Source organism: Scyliorhinus torazame, chromosome 30 (genome assembly GCF_047496885.1).
Source record: "Scyliorhinus torazame isolate Kashiwa2021f chromosome 30, sScyTor2.1, whole genome shotgun sequence".
Taxonomy (NCBI): domain Eukaryota; kingdom Metazoa; phylum Chordata; class Chondrichthyes; order Carcharhiniformes; family Scyliorhinidae; genus Scyliorhinus; species Scyliorhinus torazame.
In genome coordinates, this window is record NC_092736.1 from 36,834,326 (window position 1) to 36,853,306 (window position 18,981).

General features: G+C 47.1%; 1 protein-coding gene across 1 annotated transcript in view; it reads left to right on the plus strand.

Moving 5' to 3' along the window:
- The window catches only part of LOC140404494 (talin-2-like), a 392,578-nt gene that overhangs the window by 134,125 nt on the left and 239,472 nt on the right, over window positions 1–18,981 (plus strand). The window contains 1 exon segment of the mRNA XM_072493108.1: window positions 12,011–12,087. Within this exon segment, the coding sequence (XP_072349209.1) occupies window positions 12,011–12,087 (77 nt within the window).

The following is an 18,981-nucleotide window of genomic DNA, read 5'->3' on the forward strand; positions in this document are numbered from 1 at the left end:
TAGAACATGGTATTAATTATTATAACATGGCATTAACCATTATGACATGGTAGTAACTATTATAACATGACATTAATCATTATAACATGGTATTAACCATTATAACATGGCATTAACCATTATAACATGACATTAATCATTAGAACATGGTTTTAACTATTATAACATGGCATTAACTATTACAACATGGCATTAACCATTACAACTTGGTAAACAGCATTATAACATGGTATTAACTATTATAACATGACATTAATCATTAGAACATGGTATTAACTATTATAACATGGCATTAACCATTATAACTTGACATTAATCATTAGAACATCGCATTAACTATTATAACATGGCATTAACCATTATAACATAGTATTAACTATTACGACATGGCATTAACCATTACAACATGGTATTAACCATTATAACATGGTATTAACTATTATAACATGACATTAATCATTAGAACATGGTATTAACTATTATAACATGGCATTAACCATTATGACATGGTAGTAACTATTATAACATGACATTAATCATTAGAACATAGTGTTAACTATTACAACATGGCATTGACCATTAAAACATGGTATTAACCATTATAGCATGCTATTAACCATTACAACATGGTATTAACCATTATAACATGGTATTAACTATTATAACATGACATTAATCATTAGAACATGGTATTAACTATTATAACATGGCATTAACTATTATAACATGGCATGAACCATTATAACATGGCATTAACTATTATACCATGGCATTAACCGTTATAACATGGCATTCACCATTGTAACTTGGTATTAACTATTACAACATGGCATTAACCATTACAACATGGTATTAACCATTATAACATGGTATTAACTATTACGACATAGCATTAACCATTACAACATGGCATTAACCGTTATAGAACATAGAACAATACAGCGCAGTACAGGCCCTTCGGCCCACGATGTTGCACCGAAACTAAAGCCATCTAACCTACACTATGCTAACCTACACTATAACATGGCATTAACCAATATAACATGGTATTAACTATTATAACATGACATTAATCATTATAACATGGTATTAACAATTATAACATGGCATTAACCATTATAACATGGCATTAACAATTATAACCTGGCATTAACCATTATAACCTGGCATTAACCATCATAACATGGTATTAACCATTATAACATGGTATTAACTATTATAACATGACATTAATCATTATAACATGGCATTAACTTTTATAACATGACATTAACCATTATAACATAGTATTAGCCATTATAACACATGGATAACACTGTGAAATTGTTATTGTTAATGAGCAGCTTAACTTTCTGGGATTGGTTTGGTGAGTAATGAATTTGAAAATTCAGTGTAGTTTCACTTGGCACTATCAGGTCCTCGGCAATACGGTGTAAGATTTGGCAGGGCTGCTCCGTGTCGAGGCTGCTATTTCTGGGGTGCTGGGATTCCGTAATGGGCTCTTTCGGCATTCCGTATGTTTCTTTTGGAATTGAGTCAGCTGATATGATAACTTGTTGCACAGGGGGCCAGGGCACTGATGGGGGAGGGGTGTGTGTGGAACAGGGGACTTGCAACATGAATGCTGTCCATTTCCACACTTTCTCTCTCCAACACCTCGGGTGACTGTCTGTGTGGAGTCTGCAGGTTCTCCCCGTGTCTGCGTGAGTTTCCTCCCACAGCCCAATGATGTGCAGGTTAGGTAGATTGGTCGTGATCAATGAGCATGGTCACGGGGATAGGGTGGCTGTGTGGGCCCAGGTAGGGTGCTCTTTCACAGGCTCGATGGGCTGAATGGCCTCTTTCTGCATTGTAAGAATCCTGTGATTCTGTAACGGGAACACCCCTCCCCGGCGTCCAGTCCTTGCAAAAATCACTCCCCCATTTATCCGCTGATTGCCGAAAACCCACAAGCTGGCTGAATCCATCCGTGCTACACCCGACTAACCACTTCATGGTGACCTGTTCAGTCCCCCTGCTGCCTGCCATCCATCTTGGGGTTCCCCCATATGGAGCATCGTTCCTGAGTAAGATCGATCAGCCAGCATCCTCAGGATCAGGGAGTAGCAAACCCACGGAGTTACTAACAAGTTCCTTGTGACAAGGCCCTCTGAACAAGGGTAGGCTTTGATTAACCACGGCGACAGTGGTTCTTGCTTAATCGCTCCTCGTCATTTAACCCTCAAAGCCTGAGTAAGGTTCTGCGAATCTAGATCCTAGATTGTGGGTGATCCCACAATCTTCACTGGGCCGCTGAAATATTATTCCTGATGTTGTCTCTTCCTCATCATTCCGCACATCCCTCTGACCATCCACATTTCCTTAGTATCCAGTCATTGTTCCTCTCTTCTTGGTGTTACCCAGGTTCCTGTGTTATACAACAAGGCCAGTCACAGCAACTCTTCCTGTCGACTCTTCTTCAAATCACTCCAACCAGAACTAATCCATTGCTTAATTTCCATTTCTATACCTCCATCTTCGGCCACCTCTGACCCCCAGGAACTTGGAACTATTCGCTTCCTCCAAGTCTTCACTCAGAATCTTCGCACCTTCTTCCCGAGGCTCAAACTGACGGGGGTCTTTGGTCGCCTGATCTTCATACCCTTGTTTTCCGTTGCTGTTCTCCAGTTCTCCGCACACTTGCTCATGTTCTCATCCTCAAGAACAGGCTATGTGGTCGCTATCACATCGCTGTTTGTGAGTGTTTTCTGAGCATTGGCTACTCTGTTTCTGACATTAGAATTCAGAAAGTAACAGAGGAAGCTGTTTCATTGACTATAATTCACAGAAACTCTTCATTGACAGGAAAACACTTTGGGATGTCCTGCAGTCGCAAATGGTGCTCTATAAATGCAAGTCTTTTAGTTTTCAAACTTGCAAACAAACAGTTTACACTTCAGCTGTTCCTCAGGGTAGTGTCCTAGGCCCAACCATCTTCAGCTGCTTCCCTCCATCGTAAGGTCTGAAGTGGGGATGTTCGCTGATGACTGCACAAATGTTCAGCACCTTTGCGACTCCTCAGACACTGCAGCAGTCCATGTACAAATGCAGCAAGACCTGGACAATATTCAGGCTTGGGCTGACAAATGCCAACTAACATTTCATAGAATTTTTCATAGAATTTACAGTGCAGAAGGAGGCCATTCGGCCCATCGAGTCTGCACCGGCTCTTGGAAAGAGCATCCTTCCCAAAGTCAACACCTCCACCCTATCCCCATAACCCAGTAACCCCACCCAACACTAAGGGAAATTTTTGGACACTAAGGGCAATTTATCATGGCCAATCCACCTCACCTGCACATCTTTGGACTGTGGGAGGAAACCGGAGCACCCGGAGGAAACCCACGCACACACGGGGAGGATGTGCAGACTCCGCACAGACAGTGACCCAAGCCGGAATCGAACCTGGGACCCTGGAGCTGTGAAGCAATTGTGCTACCCGCAATGCTACCGTGCTACCACACAAGTGTCAGGCAATGATCATCTCCAACAAGAGAGGATCTAACCACCGCCCCTTGGCATTCAATGGTATTACCATCGCTGAATCCCCCACGATCAACATCCTGGGTGTTACCATTGATCAGAAACTGAAACTGGACTAGCCACATTAATACTGCTGCTGCAAGGGCAGGTCAAAGGCTGGGAATCATACGGCGAGTAACTCACCACCTGACCCCCCAAGGCCTGCTCACAATCTACAAGGCACAATTCAGGAGCGTGATGGAATACTCTCCACTTGCCTGGTTGAGTTCAGCTCCAACAACACTCGAGAAGCTCAACATCATCCAGGACAAAGCAGCCCCCTTAATTGCTCCCTCTATCCATAAACATTCACTCCCTCCACCACTGACACTCAGTAGCAGCCGTGTGTACCATCTACAAGACTCACTGCAGTAACTCACCAAGGTTCCTGAGACAGCACCTTCCAAACCCACAACCACTACCTTCTAGAAGGACAAGAGCAGCAGATACCTGGGAACCCCACCATCTGGAGGTTCTCCTCCAAGCCATTCACCATCCTGACTTGGAAATATATCGGCCGTTGCTTCACTGTCGCTGTCCAAAATTCTGGAATTCCCTCCCTAATAGCACAGTGGATTTACCTACATCGTAAGGACTGCAGCAGATCAAGAAGGCAACTTGCAACCAATCCAATCCTCTCGTGGACGTTTTCGAATGGGCAATAAATGCTGGCTGGCCTAGCCAGTGATGCCCACATTCCGTATGTGAATTAAAAAAAAAAAAAAAAACTAGATCCAGCTCAATTTCCAGAAGGCGTTTGATTAGGTGCCACATTAAATGTTATTACAGAAAATAAAAGCTGTGTGGGGGACGGGGGTTACATATTAGCATGGGTACAGGATTGGCTGGCTGGCAGAAGGAGTATGCATAAATTAGTCTTTTTCTGATTGGCTGGAAGTGACGAGTGGAGTCCAGCAAGGGTCTGTGCAGGGACATCGACCTTTTATAATTTATATCAATAATTGAGATGAGGGGAGTGACGGCATGGTAGATACATTTGCAGCTGACACAAAGGTGTGTAGGAAAGTATGTTGTGAGGAAGACATAAGGGGGTTGCAGACAGCTTGACTGAGTGGGAAAAATCTGGCAGATGAAGGATAATGTGGGAAAATGTGAAGTTGTTCACTTTGGCAGGAAGAATAAAAAAGCGGAGTTACGTAAAATGGAGAAGAACTGCAGAATTCTGAACTCCAGAGGGATCTGGATGATCTAGTTTATAAGTCACAAAACTTTAGTATGCAAGTACAGCAAGCAATGAGGAAGACTAATGAAATACCATAATTTCTTATGAGAGGAATTGAACATTAAAGTAAGGATGTTATGCTCCAGTTATGCGGTCATCTCCCTCCAAAACAGGTATACCGTTTTCGATACTGTTGGGGGAGATGAATCACCAGGGGAAGGCAGTAGTAGCCAGGCTCATGGCACCGTGGCTGGCTCTGCTGCACAGAAGGGCGGGAAAAAGACTGGCCGGGCTATAGTCCTAGGGGAGATTCAATCGTAAGGGGAGTAGACAAGCGTTTCTGTGGTTGAAAACGGGACTCCCGAATGGTATGTTGCCTCCCGGGTGCACGGGTCAGGGATGTCTCAGATCGGCTGCAGGACATACTGAAGGGGGAGGGTGAACAGCCAGTTTTCGTGGTGCATATAAGCACCAATGATATAGGTAAAAAACTGGATGAGGTCCTATTACAAATTGGATGGTCTACACCTGGGCAGGATTGGAACCAATGTCCTAGGGGGTGCTTTTACTGACACTGTTGGGGAAGTTTTAAACTAATGTGGCAGGGGAATGGGAACCAGATTAGGAAGTTAGAGGTCAGTAAAGAGGCAGCAACTAAATCCAGTAAGGTACTAGATAATAAACTCATTGTGACTAAGGGGAAGAGTAGACCGGGAAGAGATGATGAACGCAAAGGGACAGGTGGTCTGAGGTGCATTTGTTTTAATGCGAGAAGTGTAGCAGGTAAGGCAGATTAATTTAGGGCTTGGATTAGTACCTGGGAATATGATGTTATTGGTATTACGGAGACTGGGTTTAGGGAAGGGCAAGACTGACAACTAAATATCCCAGGGCATAGATGCTTCAGGAGGGATAGAGAGGGAGGTAAAAGGGGTGGAGGAGTTGCATTACTGGTCGGAGATGATATCACAGCTGTGATTAAGGAGGGCACGATGAAAGTGAGTTGTTTGTGGTGCATCCAGGGGAGCAGAGCAGAGAAATAGAGGACTTTCCACTGAGGAAGGTAACAAGGGACTTTCGTTACTTGGGGATCCAGATAGCCAAGAATTGGGGTACATTGCATAGGTTAAATTTAACGCGATTGGTGGAACAAATGGAGGAGGACTTCAAGAGATGGGACATGGTATCCCTGTCACTGGCAGGGAGGGTGCAGGCGGTTAAAATGGTAGTCCTCCCGAGATTCCTCTTTGTGTTTCAGTGCCTCCCGGTGGTGATCACGAAGGCTTTTTTCAAAAGGATCGAAAAGAGTATCATGAGTTTTGTGTGGGCCGGGAAGACCCCGAGAGTGAGGAAGGGATTCTTACAGCGTAGTAGGGATAGGGGGGGCTGTCACTACCGAGCCTAAGTGAGTACTACTAGGCCGCCAATATCTCAATGGTGAGTAAGTGGATGGGAGAAGAGGAGGGAGCGGCGTGAAAGAGATTGGAGAGGGCGTCCTGTAGGGGGACTAGCCTACAAGCTATGGTGACGGCCCCATTGCCGTTCTCACCGAAGAAATACACCACAAGCCCGGTGGTGGTGGCGACTTTGAAAATTTGGGGACAGTGGAGACGGCATAGGGGAAAGACGGGAGCCTTGGTGGTGTCCCCGATAAGAAATAACCATAGGTTTGCCCCGGGGAGAATGGATGGGGGATTTGGAATATGGCAAAGAGCAGGAGTAACGCAACTGAAATATCTGTTTGTGGATGGGAAGTTCGCAAGTCTGGGAGCGCTGACCGAGAAATATGGGTTGCCCCAAGGGAATGCATTCCGGTATATGCAACTGAATGCTTTTGCAAGGCAACAGGTGAGGGAATTCCCTCAGCTCCCGACGCATGAGGTGCAGGACAGAGTAATCTCAAAGACATGGGTGGGGGGCGGTAAGGTATCAGATATATATAGGGAAATGAGGGACGAGGGGGAGATTATGGTAGATGAGCTGAAAGGGAAATGGGAAGAAGAGCTGGGAGAGGAGATTGAGGAGGGGCTGTGGGCGGATGCCCTAAGTAGGGTAAACTCATCGTCCTTGTGTGCCAGGCTAAGCCTGATTCAATTTAAGGTGTTACACAGGGCGCATATGTCTGGAGCACGGCTCAGTAAATTTTTTGGGGTAGAGGATAGGTGTGCGAGATGCTCGAGAAGCCCAGCGAATCACACCCACATGTTCTGGTCATGTCCGGCACTACAGGGGTTCTGGGTGGGGGTGACAAAGGTGCTTTCGAAAGTAGTGGGGGTCCAGGTCGAACCAAGCTGGGGGTTGGCTATATTTGGGGTTGCACAAGAGCCGGGAGTGCAGGAGGCGAGAGAGGCCGATGTTTTGGCCTTTGCGTCCCTAGTAGCCCGGCGCAGGATACTGTTGATGTGGAAGGAAGCCAAGCCCCCGGGGGTGGAGACCTGGATAAATGACATGGCAGGGTTTATAAAGCTGGAACGGATTAAGTTCGTCCTAAGGGGATCGGCTCAAGGGTTCACCAGGCGGTGGCAACCGTTCGTCGAATACCTCACAGAAAGATAGAGGGAATGGAAAAGAAGAAGGCAGCAGCACCAGCCCAGGGGGGAGGGGGGGGGGGGAAGGGGGAGGGGGGGGGGGAACCAGAAGGACTCTCAGGGTTGTTAATATATATGTATAATATGTATAGGTCGTTGCTATAAATAATTGTATATGGGACTGTTAAATCATATTTTTGGAGAGTGTTTATCTGAGACAAGGCAGTTGCCATTTAGTTTTAGTTTTCGTTTTTGTTATATATTTATTCTTTGTTTATAAAACAGGTCATTGTTATTTATACTGTTATATTATTGTGTAAAGGATACACAATGTACTGTGGTGGTTGACCAAATATTTTCAATAAAATATTTTTTTTAAAAAAAGGAGGGCACGATGGAGGATTCGAGCGCTGAGGCAATAAGGGTAGAGCTAAGAAGTAGGAAGGGTGCAGTAACATTGTTGGGACTTTACTATAGGCCTCCCAAAAGCGAGCGTGAAGTAGAGGTACAAATATGTAGACAGATTATAGAAAGATGTAGGAGCAATAGGGTGGTCGTGATGGGAGATTTTAACTTCCCCAACATTGAATGGGACTCATGTAGTGTTGGAGGCGTAGATGGAGCAGAATTTGTAAGGAGCACCCAGGAGAGTTTTTTTGAGCAGTATGTAAATAGTCCAACTCGGGAAGGGGCCATACTGGACCTAGTATTTGGAAATGATCCCGGCCAGGTGGTTGAAGTTTCAGTCGGTGATTACTTTGGGAATAGCGATCACAATTCCGTAAGTTTTAGAATACTCATGGACAAAGGCGAGAGTGGTCCTAAAGGAAGAGTGCTAAATTGGGGAAAGGCCAAGTATAACAAAATTCGTCAGGAGCTAAGGAATATGGATTGGGAGCAGCTCTTTAAGGGTAAATCCACATTTGAAATGTGTGAGTCTTTTAAGGAAAGGTTGATTAGAGTGCAGGACAGACATGTCCCTGTGAAAATGAGGGATAGAAATGGCAAGATTAGGGAACCATGGATGACGGGTGGAATTGTGAAACTAGCTAAGATGACAAAGGAAGCATACATAAGATCTAGGCGATTTAAAACTGATGAAGCTTTGGAGGAATATCAGGAAAGTAGGACAAATCTCAAACGCGCAATAAAGAGGGCTAAAAGGGGTCATGAAATACCTTTGGCTAACAGGGTTAAGGAAAATCCCAAAGCCTTTTATTCGTTTGGAAGGAGCAAGAGGGTAACTCGAGAAAGGATTAGCCCACTCAAAGTCAAAAGAGGGAATTAATGCGTGGAGTCAGAGGAAATGGGTGAGATTCTTAATGAGTACTTTGCATCGGTATTCACCAAGGAGAGGGACATAATGGATGTTGAGGCTAGGGATGGATGTGTAAATACTCTAGGTCAAGTCGGCATAAAAAAGGGGGAAGTTTTGGGTATTCTAAAAGGCATTAAGGTGGACAAGTCCCCAGGTCCGGATGGGATCCATCCGAGGTTGCTGAGGGAAGCGAGGGACAAAATAGCTGTGGCCTTAACAGCTATCTTTGCAGCATCCTTGAGCACGGGTGAGGTCCCGGAGGACTGGAGAATTGCTAATGTTGTCCCTTTGCTTAAGAAGGGTAGCAGGGATAATCGAGGGAATTATAGACCTGTGAGCTTGACGTCAGTGGTAGGCAAACTGTTGGAGAAGATACTGAGGGATAGGATCTATTCATATTTGGAAGAAAATAGACTTATCAGTGATAGGCAGCATGGTTTTGTGCAGGGAAGGTCATGTCTTACAAACCTAATAGAATTCTTTGAGGAAGTGACAAAGTTAATTGATGAGGGAAGGGCTGTAGATGTCATATACATGGACTTCAGTAAGGCCATGAAGTTTCCCATGGCAGGTTGATGGAAAAAGTGAAGTCGTATGGGGTTCAGGGTGTACTAGCTAGATGGATAATGAACTGGCTGGGCAACAGGAGACAGAGTAGTGGTGGGATCCCTCAAAATGGAGAAAGGTGACTAGTGGTGTTCCACAGGGATCCGTGCTCGGACCACTGTTGTTTGTGATATACATAAATGATCTGGACCAAGGTATAGGTGGTCTGATTAGCAAGTTTGCAGATGATACTAAGATTGGTGGAGTTGCAGATAGCGAGGAGGACTGTCAGAGAATACAGCAAAATATAGATAGATTGGAGACTTGGGCAGAGAAATGGCAGATGGAGTTCAATCCAGGCAAATGCGAGGTGATGCATTTTGGAAGATCTAATTCAAGAGCGGACTATACGGTCAATGGAAAAGTCCTGGGGAAAATTGATGTACAGAAAGAACTTGGAGTTCAGGTCCATTGTACCCTGAAGGTGGCTGCACAGGTCGATAGAGTGGTCAAGAAGGCATACAGCATGCTTGCCTTCATCGGACTGGGTATTGAGTACAAGAGTCGGCAGGTCATGTTACAGTTGTATAGGACTTTGGTTAGGTCACATTTGGAATACTGCGTGCAGTTCTGGTCGCCACATTACCAGAAGGATGTGGATGCTTTGGAGAGGGTGCAGAGGAGGTTCACCAGGATGTTGCCTGGTATGGAGGGTGCTAGCTATGAAGAAAGGTTGAGTAGATTAGGATTGTTTTCGTTGGAAAGACGGAGGTTAAGGGGGCACCTGATTGAGGTCTACAAAATTATGAGAGGTATGGACAGGGTGGATAGCAACAAGCTTTTTCCAAGAGTGGGGGTGTCAATTACAAGGGGTCACGATTTCAAGGTGAGAGGGGGAAAGTTTCAGGGAGATGTGCGTGGAAAGTCTTTTACACAGAGGGTGGTGGGTGCCTGGAATGCGTTGCCAGTGGAGGTGGTAGAGGCGGGCACGACAGCATCATTTAAGATGCATCTAGACAGATATATGAACGGGCGGGGAACAGAGGGAAGTAGATCCTTGGAAAATAGGTGACAGGTTTAGATAAAGGATCTGGATCGGCGCAGGCTGGGAGGGCCGAAGGGCCTGTTCCTGTGCTGTAATTTTCTTTGTTCTTGTTCTAGTTGTGCAGGGCATTGGTGAGACCACATAGAACATAGAACATACAGTGCAGAAGGAGGCCATTCGGCCCTTTGAGTCTTCACCAACCCACTTATGCCCTCACTTCCACCCTATCCCCGTAACCCAATAACCCCTCCTAACCTTTTTGGACAATAAGAGCAATTTATTATGACCAATCCACCTAACCTGCACATCGTTGGACTGTGGGAGGAAACTGGAGCACCCAGATGAAACCCACGCATACACTGGGAGAACGTGCAGACTCGCATACAAAGTGACCCAGTGGGGAATCGAACCTGGGACCCTGGCGCTGTGAAGCCACAGTGCTGTCCACTGTGCTTCCGTGCTGCCCACAATCTCGAATATTATGTGCCGTTTTGATCTCTTTCTTCAAGAGATGTAAATGGTTTGAAGGCAGTTTAGAGAAGGTTTACTGGATTGATACTTAGAATTAATGGATTGTCTTATGAGGAAAGGTTGGACAGACTGGGCTTGCTTTGACTGGAGTTTAGAAGAGTGAGGGGGTGACTTGATTGAAGTTCATGAGATCCTGAACAGTCTTGACAAGGTGGCCGTGGAGAGGATGTTTCAACGAATCCGGAACTAGAGGGCACTGTTTTAAAATTAGGGGGTCACCTTTTTAGGACAGAGATGAGGAGAAACCCTTTCTCTCTGAGGGCTGTGCAATTTTGGATCTCTCTGCCTCAGAAGATGGTGGCAGCCAGAGGGGGGTGGGGGAACGGGGGGACTCAATATTTTTCAGGTGGAGGTAGATAGATTCCTGTTCGGCAAGGGGGTCAAAGGCTTTCGGGGGGTAGAAAGGAATGTGACACCTGAAGGAGAAACAGCCGCAATCTATTTGAATGGCGGAGCAACCGGAGGAAACCCACGCACACCCGGGGAGGATGTGCAGACTCCGCACAGACAGTGACCCAACCCGGGAATCGAACCTGGGACCCTGGAGCTGTGAAGCATCTGTGCTAACTACTGTACTACCGTGCTGCCCTACCTTGAGGGGCCGAATGGCCTACTCCTGGCCACATGTTCATAATGGTCTTAGAACTGGATTGTACATTTCATAAAACTGTTGACAATTGAGTGCATTTTGCTGTTCTCTTTTTTTGGCTGTTGTATATACTGTATAAAGACTGCAAATCTCAATTGTGGTGTAGCGAACTATTGATGTTGCAACTTATACTGAAAATCATTCTATAATCTTTGTCACTTCTCTTGATATATTTGTCAAACACCAAACAGTGTCAGGTCTGAGAATTATGAAGCAATGTGGGTGGAGTAAATAAGAACATGCTGCTTTGCGGAGATTCAGGGCTCCAGAACAAGGAGGTTTAAGGTAATTGTTGTACATTGCAGTCAGAAAGCAGGAGCGGCGTTTTTATGCCGAGTTGTGAGACCACCAGAGCTTTTAATTGAAATATTTAAGCACCGGTTTGATAGGTGGTTGAAGAGATGGGGTGTTGTTGGGGGGTGAAGAGGTGGTTAAAGGGATTTGGAAACGGGGCAGGTTCATGGGACTGGGTCAAGCCAATTGCTAACACAGGTTGAATGGGCTGGAAGGCAGTGTGTGTAATTCTGCGAGATACTTAGACAGCTTCCCATATCATTTTAAGAATGACTATGTGACTGTTAACTGCGCAGACCCGTCTCCTCATGTTCTGTCGTGTTTCTAACCCATTCTCTCTTTTGTGTTACTTTAGAAGCAAAGTAAAGACCGATTTGGACTCGAGGGAGATGAAGAGTCAACAATGTTGGAAGAATCTGTTTCTCCAAAAAAGTAAAAGTTCTAAACGTTTTGATTTGCCATAAATAGGATTATCCAAACCTTCCTCCTTACCAAAACGTAGATGTAACTTTCCTACTAATTTCCTGCACACACTGAAATCTGAAACATGTACTGAGATAATAAACAGTTTGCCCCATTAAGTTAAAACTGCCACGAAAATGCTTCATGCATTTTGATTTTCCGAAACCACCTATTGCCTCCCCAAGAGGGTGGTGCAGTGGTTAGCACTGCTACTTCACGCCGCCAGGGGCCCGGGTTCGATTCCCGGCTTGGGTCACTGTCTGTGTGGAGTCTGCACATCCTCCCTGTGTCTGCGTGGGCTTCCTCCGGGTGCTCCGGTTTCCTCCCACAGTCCAAAGATGAGCAGGTTTGGTGGATTGGCCGTGATAAATTGCTCCATAGTGTCCAAGGATGTGCAGGTTAGGTGGGGTTACAGGGATAGGGCAGGGGAGTGGACCTAGGTGGAGTGCTCTTTCTGAGGGTCGGTGCAGAGACGATGGGCCGAGTGGCCTCTTTATGCACTGGAGGAATTCTGTGGTTCAATTCCATCTGAGCCGTGACTCAGTCAGTAGCGATCTCGCCCCGCAGTCAGAAATTGTGGGTTCGGGTCCAGACCTGAGCTCATAATCCAAGCTAACAGCCCAGAATACGGACGGAGTGTGCCAGCTTCCAGAAGCGAGGGTAAACTGAGGTTCTGTCTTCCTTCTTCACACCAAGAGATCCCATGGCACTATTCTGAAGAAGAGCTGGGGAGTTATCACCAGAGGCTTTTTTGTTGTTGTTTTTATCATGAAATGAAAACCGCTTATTGTCACACGTGGGCTTCGAATGAAGTTACTGTGAAAAGCCCCTCGTTTTGTGGGATGTGGGTATCACTGGTCTGGACCAGAATTCATTGCCCCTGAGAAAATGGTGGTAAGCTGCCAATATTCATCAATATAAGGGGCTGTTTTAACACAGGGCTAAATCCCTGGCTTTGAAAGCAGACCAAGGCAGGCCAGCAGCACGGGTTCAATTCCCGTACCAGCCTCCCCGAACAGGCGCCGGAATGTGGCGACTAGGGGCTTTTCACAGTAACTTCATTTGAAGCCTACTTGTGACAATAAGCGATTTTCATATCACTGTAACCGATTTATCTGGACCTTATCACAAGAACAAAGAAAAATTACAGCACAGGAACAGGCCCTTCGGCCCTCCCAGCCTGCGCCGATCCAGATCCTCGATCTAAAACTGTCCCCTATTTTCTAAGGATCTGTACCCCTCTGCTCCCTGCCCATTCATGTATCTGTCTAGATACATCTTAAATGACCCTATCGTGCCCGCCTCTACCACCTCCGCTGGCAATGCATTCCAGGCACCCACCACTCTGCGTAAAGAACTTTCCACGCATATCTCCCTGAAACTTTTCCCCTCTCACCTTGAACTCGTGACCCCTAGTAATTGAGTCCCCCACTCTGGGAAAAAGCTTCTTGCTATCCACCCTGTCAATACCTCTCATGATTTTGTAGACCTCAATGAGGTCCCCCCTCAACCTCCGCCTTTCTCATGAAAATAATCCTAATCTACTCAGCCTCTCTTCATAGCTAGCGCCCTCCATACAGGCAACATCCTGGTGAACCTCCTCTGCACCCTCTCTAAAGCATCCACATCCTTCTGGTAATGTGGCGACCAGAACTGTACGTAGTATTCCAAATGTGGCCCAACCAAAGTCCTATACAACTGTAACATGACCTGCCGACTCTTGTACTCCATACCCCTTCCGATGAAGGAAAGCATGCTGTATGCCTTCTTGAACTCTCTATCGACCTGCGCAGCCACCTTCAGGGTACAATGGACCTGAACACCCAGATCTCTCTGTACATCAATTTTCCCCAGGGCTTTTTCATTTACCATATAGTTCGCTCTTGAATTGGATCTTCCAAAATGCATCACCTCCCATTTGCCCGGATTGAACTCCATCTGCCATTTCTCCGCCCAACTCTCCAATCTATCTATATTTTGCTGTATTCTCTGACAGTCCCCTTCACTATCTGCTACTCCACCAATCTTAGTGTCATCTGCAAACTTGCTAATCAGACCACCTATACCTTCCTCCAGATCATTTATGTATATCACAAACAACAGTGGTCTGTTGGAATCTGTAATTTCAAAGAATCTTAACTCCTGGCTGGCTCGCCAATGTTAGAATCTTGTATTTGAAAGAATGTTAACTCCTGGCTGTATCGCCAATTGTTGAGAATCTTTAATTTGAAGGGATCTTAACTTGCCGAACTACGCCAAGTTTGGGGGAAGCTTAGTTGATGAATCAAAGTCCTGGCGCAATACGACAAGTTGTAAGATTTGTAATATTTCTGGACTACGCCAAGTTGTTGGATTCCTAGTATTATTCGACTGTGTAAAGTTGAAGGAATTTATATCATTTCTGCTATTCGGTTACCAGTAGCACTTTGCGAATACTGGAACTCAGCAGAAACTTCAGTTAAAACTTCTCAGGTGCCAAAAAAGAATTGTTTTATTTGTAGTTGCTTGATTACAATTTGAAAGTCATTTAAAAGGCAATTCGTAGACAATTTGCAGCTTTCAGAGAATTACAGACATTATCTTTTTTCTTAGGCAGACAGCTCGAAAGTAACTTTTTAAAAAATATATATTTTATTGAAATTTTTTTCCCTGAACAACATTTTTCCCGCTTACAAAACAAACGAAACGATAACAATAACAAAACAGAAATTTTTAACTTTTTAACAATAATAATAATAATCCACAAGTAACAAAACCTCATTCTCAATTGACCTATATTCAACTAAACCCCCCCCCCCCCGGTCATCTGTCTTCCCTCTAACGTTCCCCTAGGTAGTCGAGAAATGGCTGCCACCGCCTGGTGAACCCTTGAGCCGATCCTCTCAGGGCAAACTTTATCTGCTCCAGTTTAATAAACCCCGCCATATCGTTTACCCAGGCCTCCAGTCCGGGGGGTTTCGCCTCCTTCCACATGAGTAGGATCCTGCGCCCGGCTACGGGAGACGCAAAGGCCACGACACCGGCCTCTTTCGCCTCCTGCACTCCCGGCTCTTCCGCAACTCCAAATATAGCTAACCCCCAGCTAGGTTTGACCCGGGCATTCACCACCTGCGAGATCACTCCCTTCACTCCCTTCCAATATCCTTCCAGTGCCGGGCACGCCCAAAACATATGTGCGTGGTTTGCCGGGCTCCCGCCACACCTCCCACATCTGTTCTCCATTCCAAAACCTGCTCAATCTTGCCCCCGTTATGTGTGCTCTATGTAGCACCTTAAATTGAATCAGGCTAAGCCTGGCGCATGAGGAAGAGGAGTTTACCCTGCTTAGGGCATCAGCCCACATACCCTCCTCTATCTCCTCCCCTAATTCTTCTTCCCACTTTCCTTTTAGTTCGCCCACCGACTCCTCCCCCTCTTCCCTCATCTCTCTGTAAATCTCTGACACCTTGCCCTCTCCGACCCACACCCCTGAAAGCACCCTGTCCTGTATCCCCTGTGTCGGGAGCCGCGGAAATTCCGTCACCTGTTGTCTAGTAAACGCCCTCACCTGCATATATCTCAAGAAATTTCCCCGGGGTAACTTATACTTTTCCTCCAATGCTCCCAAACTCGCAAAAGTCCCATCTATGAATAAATCTCCCACCTTCCTAATTCCCAACTGGTACCAACTCTGAAATCCTCCATCCATTCTTCCTGGGGCGAACCTATGGTTGTTCCTGATAGGGGATCCCACCAGGGCTCCCCGCACCCCTCTCTGTCGCCTCCACTGTCCCCATATGTTCAGTGTTGCCGCCACCACCGGGTTCGTGGTAAACTTTTTAGGTGAGAGCGGTAGCGGTGCCGTCACCAGCGCCTCTAAACTCGTCCCTTTACAGGACCTTCTCTCCAGCCTTTTCCACGCCGCTCCCTCACCCTCCATCATCCATCTACGTATCATTGCCAAATTGGCGGCCCAATAATAATCTCCCAAGTTCGGTAGTGCCAGTCCTCCTCTGTCCCTACTGCGCTGAAGGAACTCCCTCCTTACTCTCGGAACTTTCCCTGCCCACACGAAGCTCGTGATGCTCCTGTCTATTTTATTAAAAAAGGTCTTGGTGATTAGTATAGGGAGACATTGAAATACAAATAAGAACCTCGGGAGGACCATCATCTTAATTGCCTGCACCCTGCCCGCCAGCGATCAAGGCTGCATGTCCCACCTCTTAAAGTCCTCCTCCATTTGTTCTACCAGCCATGTCAGATTAAGTCTGTGCAAGGTTCCCCAGCTCCTAGCGATCTGAATCCCCAGGTATCGGAAGTTTCTTTCCACTTTCCTCAGCGGTAAGCCTTCTATCTCTCTACTCTGGTCCCTTGGATGTATCACAAATAATTCACTCTTCCCCATGTTTAACCTATACCCCGAAAATTCCCCGAACCTCCTCAGAATTCGCATAACCTCTATCATCCCCCCCGCTGGGTCCGACATGTATAACAATAGGTCATCCGCGTATAACGAGACTCTGTGTTCTTCTCCCCCTCTAGTCACCCCTCTCCATTTCCTGGAGTCTCTCAACGCCATGGCCAGAGGTTCGATTGCCAACGCGAACAACAATGGAGACAGCGGGCATCCCTGTCTTGTTCCCCTATATAATCGGAAATACTCCGATCTATGTCGACCTGTCACTACGCTTGCCATTGGAGCCCCATAAAGTAGCCTAACCCAGCGAATAAACCCGTTCCCAAACCCAAACCTCCTTAACACTTCCCATAAATACTCCCACTCCACCCTATCAAATGCCTTCTCTGCGTCCATTGCCGCCACTATCTCTGCCTCCCCCTCCACTGAGGGCATCATTATCACCCCTAATAGTCGTCGCACGTTAACATTCAGTTGTCTCCCTTTTACGAACCCTGTCTGGTCTTCGTGCACCACCCCCGGGACACAGTCCTCTATCCTCGATGCCAGTACCTTTGCCAGCAATTTGGCGTCCACGTTCAATCGTGAAATAGGTCTATAGGACCCGCACTGCAACGGATATTTGTCCCTCTTCAAAATTAGCGATATCGTCGCCTCCGACATCGTCGGGGGTAGAGTCCCCCCTTCCCTGGCCTCATTGAACGTCCGCGCCAACAACGGGGCCAACAAGTCCACATATTTTCTGTAGTATTCCACCGGGAACCCGTCCGGCCCCGGGCCTTCCCTGCTTGCATGCTTCCCAGTCCCTTAATAACCTCATCCACCTCAATCGGTGCCCCCAGGCTTTCCACCTCCTGCTCCTCCACTTTCGGGAACCTCAATTGGTCCAGGAACTGCCGCATCCCCTCCTCTCCCTCTGGGGGCTGAGACCTATACAGTTCCTCATAAAAGGTCTTAAACACCTCGTTTATCTTTCCTGCCCTTCGCTCAGTGTCTCCCCTTTCATCCCTAATTCCTCCTATCTCCCTCGCTGCTGCCCTCTTTCGCAGTTGGTGCGCCAACAGGCGACTAGCCTTTTCCCCATATTCATACCTCCTCCCCTGTGCCTTCCTCCACAGTACCTCCGCCTTTCTGGTGGTCAGAAGGTCAAACTCGGTCTGGAGTCGTCTCCTCTCCCTGTACAGCTCCTCCTCCGGGGTCTCTGCAAATTCCCTGTCCACCCTTAAAATCTCCCCCAGTAGTCTATCCCTTTCCTTGGCCTCTGTTTTCCTTTTGTAGGCCCCAATAGAAATCAGCTCTACTCTGACCACCTGTCCCACCCATCCTTTCCTTAGCCTAACTTGGTCCGCCACCTTTAGGTGCGTCTCTTGGAGCATAGCCACGTCTGCCCTTAGTCCTTTCAAATGCGCGAGCGCTCGGGCCCTTTTTATCGGTCCATTCAGGCCTCTCACGTTCCACGTGATCAGCCTCATTGGGGGGCTACCTGCCCCCCCCCCCCCCCGTGTCGACTAGCCATTACCTTCTCTAGGCCAGTCCCATATCCCGCCTCCGCGCTCCCGCTCGCTCCCCCAGCGTCGCACTCCGCCCCCGACCACCCACTCTTTAGCCATTTCCTTTTGGATTTCCGCAGCAGCAACCCAGTTGTGTCCCCCCCCCCCCCGCTAGATCCCTATCTAGCTTGATTGCTCCCCCCATATCACTTCCGTAAGTCAACTGACTTCAACTGACCCCGGCTACTCCTGCTCACTCCTCGGCCCCCCCGGTGTGAGGGACCTCCCATCTGCCTTGCGCCTGTTTTCCCGCCTTATTCTTTCTGGCGCGGGAACATCCCTTTACCTAACCCGCCTCTTATGGCGCAGCTCCTTTTCCCCTCCCCCTCCCCTACCCCATTCTCCAACTATGTCCTGCCTTTCCCCCCTCACCGGCGCCCACATTTCCCCAGTGTCCCCCCCTTCCCTGTTTACTTCTCGATTCACTTTCACCATAACATTAACAAAAACAATAACAATAACAATTCCCTGCAGCATCAGTCCCTCAGTTCCGGTCCAGTTTCTCTTCATTGATGAAGGACCATGCTTCTTCCGCCGTCTCAAAATAATAGTGTTTCTCCTGATACGTGACCCATAGTCTTGCCGGCTGCAGCATCCCAAACTTCACCTTCCTTTTGTGCAAAACCTCTTTGGCTCGGTTAAAGCTCGCCCTCCTTCTCGCCACCTCCGCACTCCAGTCCTGGTATATCCTTACCACAGCATTCTCCCATCTGCAATCCCGCACCTTTTTAGCCCATCTCAGGACCTCTTCTCTGTCCTTAAGGCGGTAGAATCGCACGATTATCGCCCTCGGTGGTTCTCCCGCTTTTGGTCTTCTCGCCGGGATCCGATTTGCCCACTCCACCTCCATGGGGCCCGCAGGAGCCTCAGCACCCATCAGTGAGCTCAGCATCTTACTTGCGTACGCTCCACGCCCTC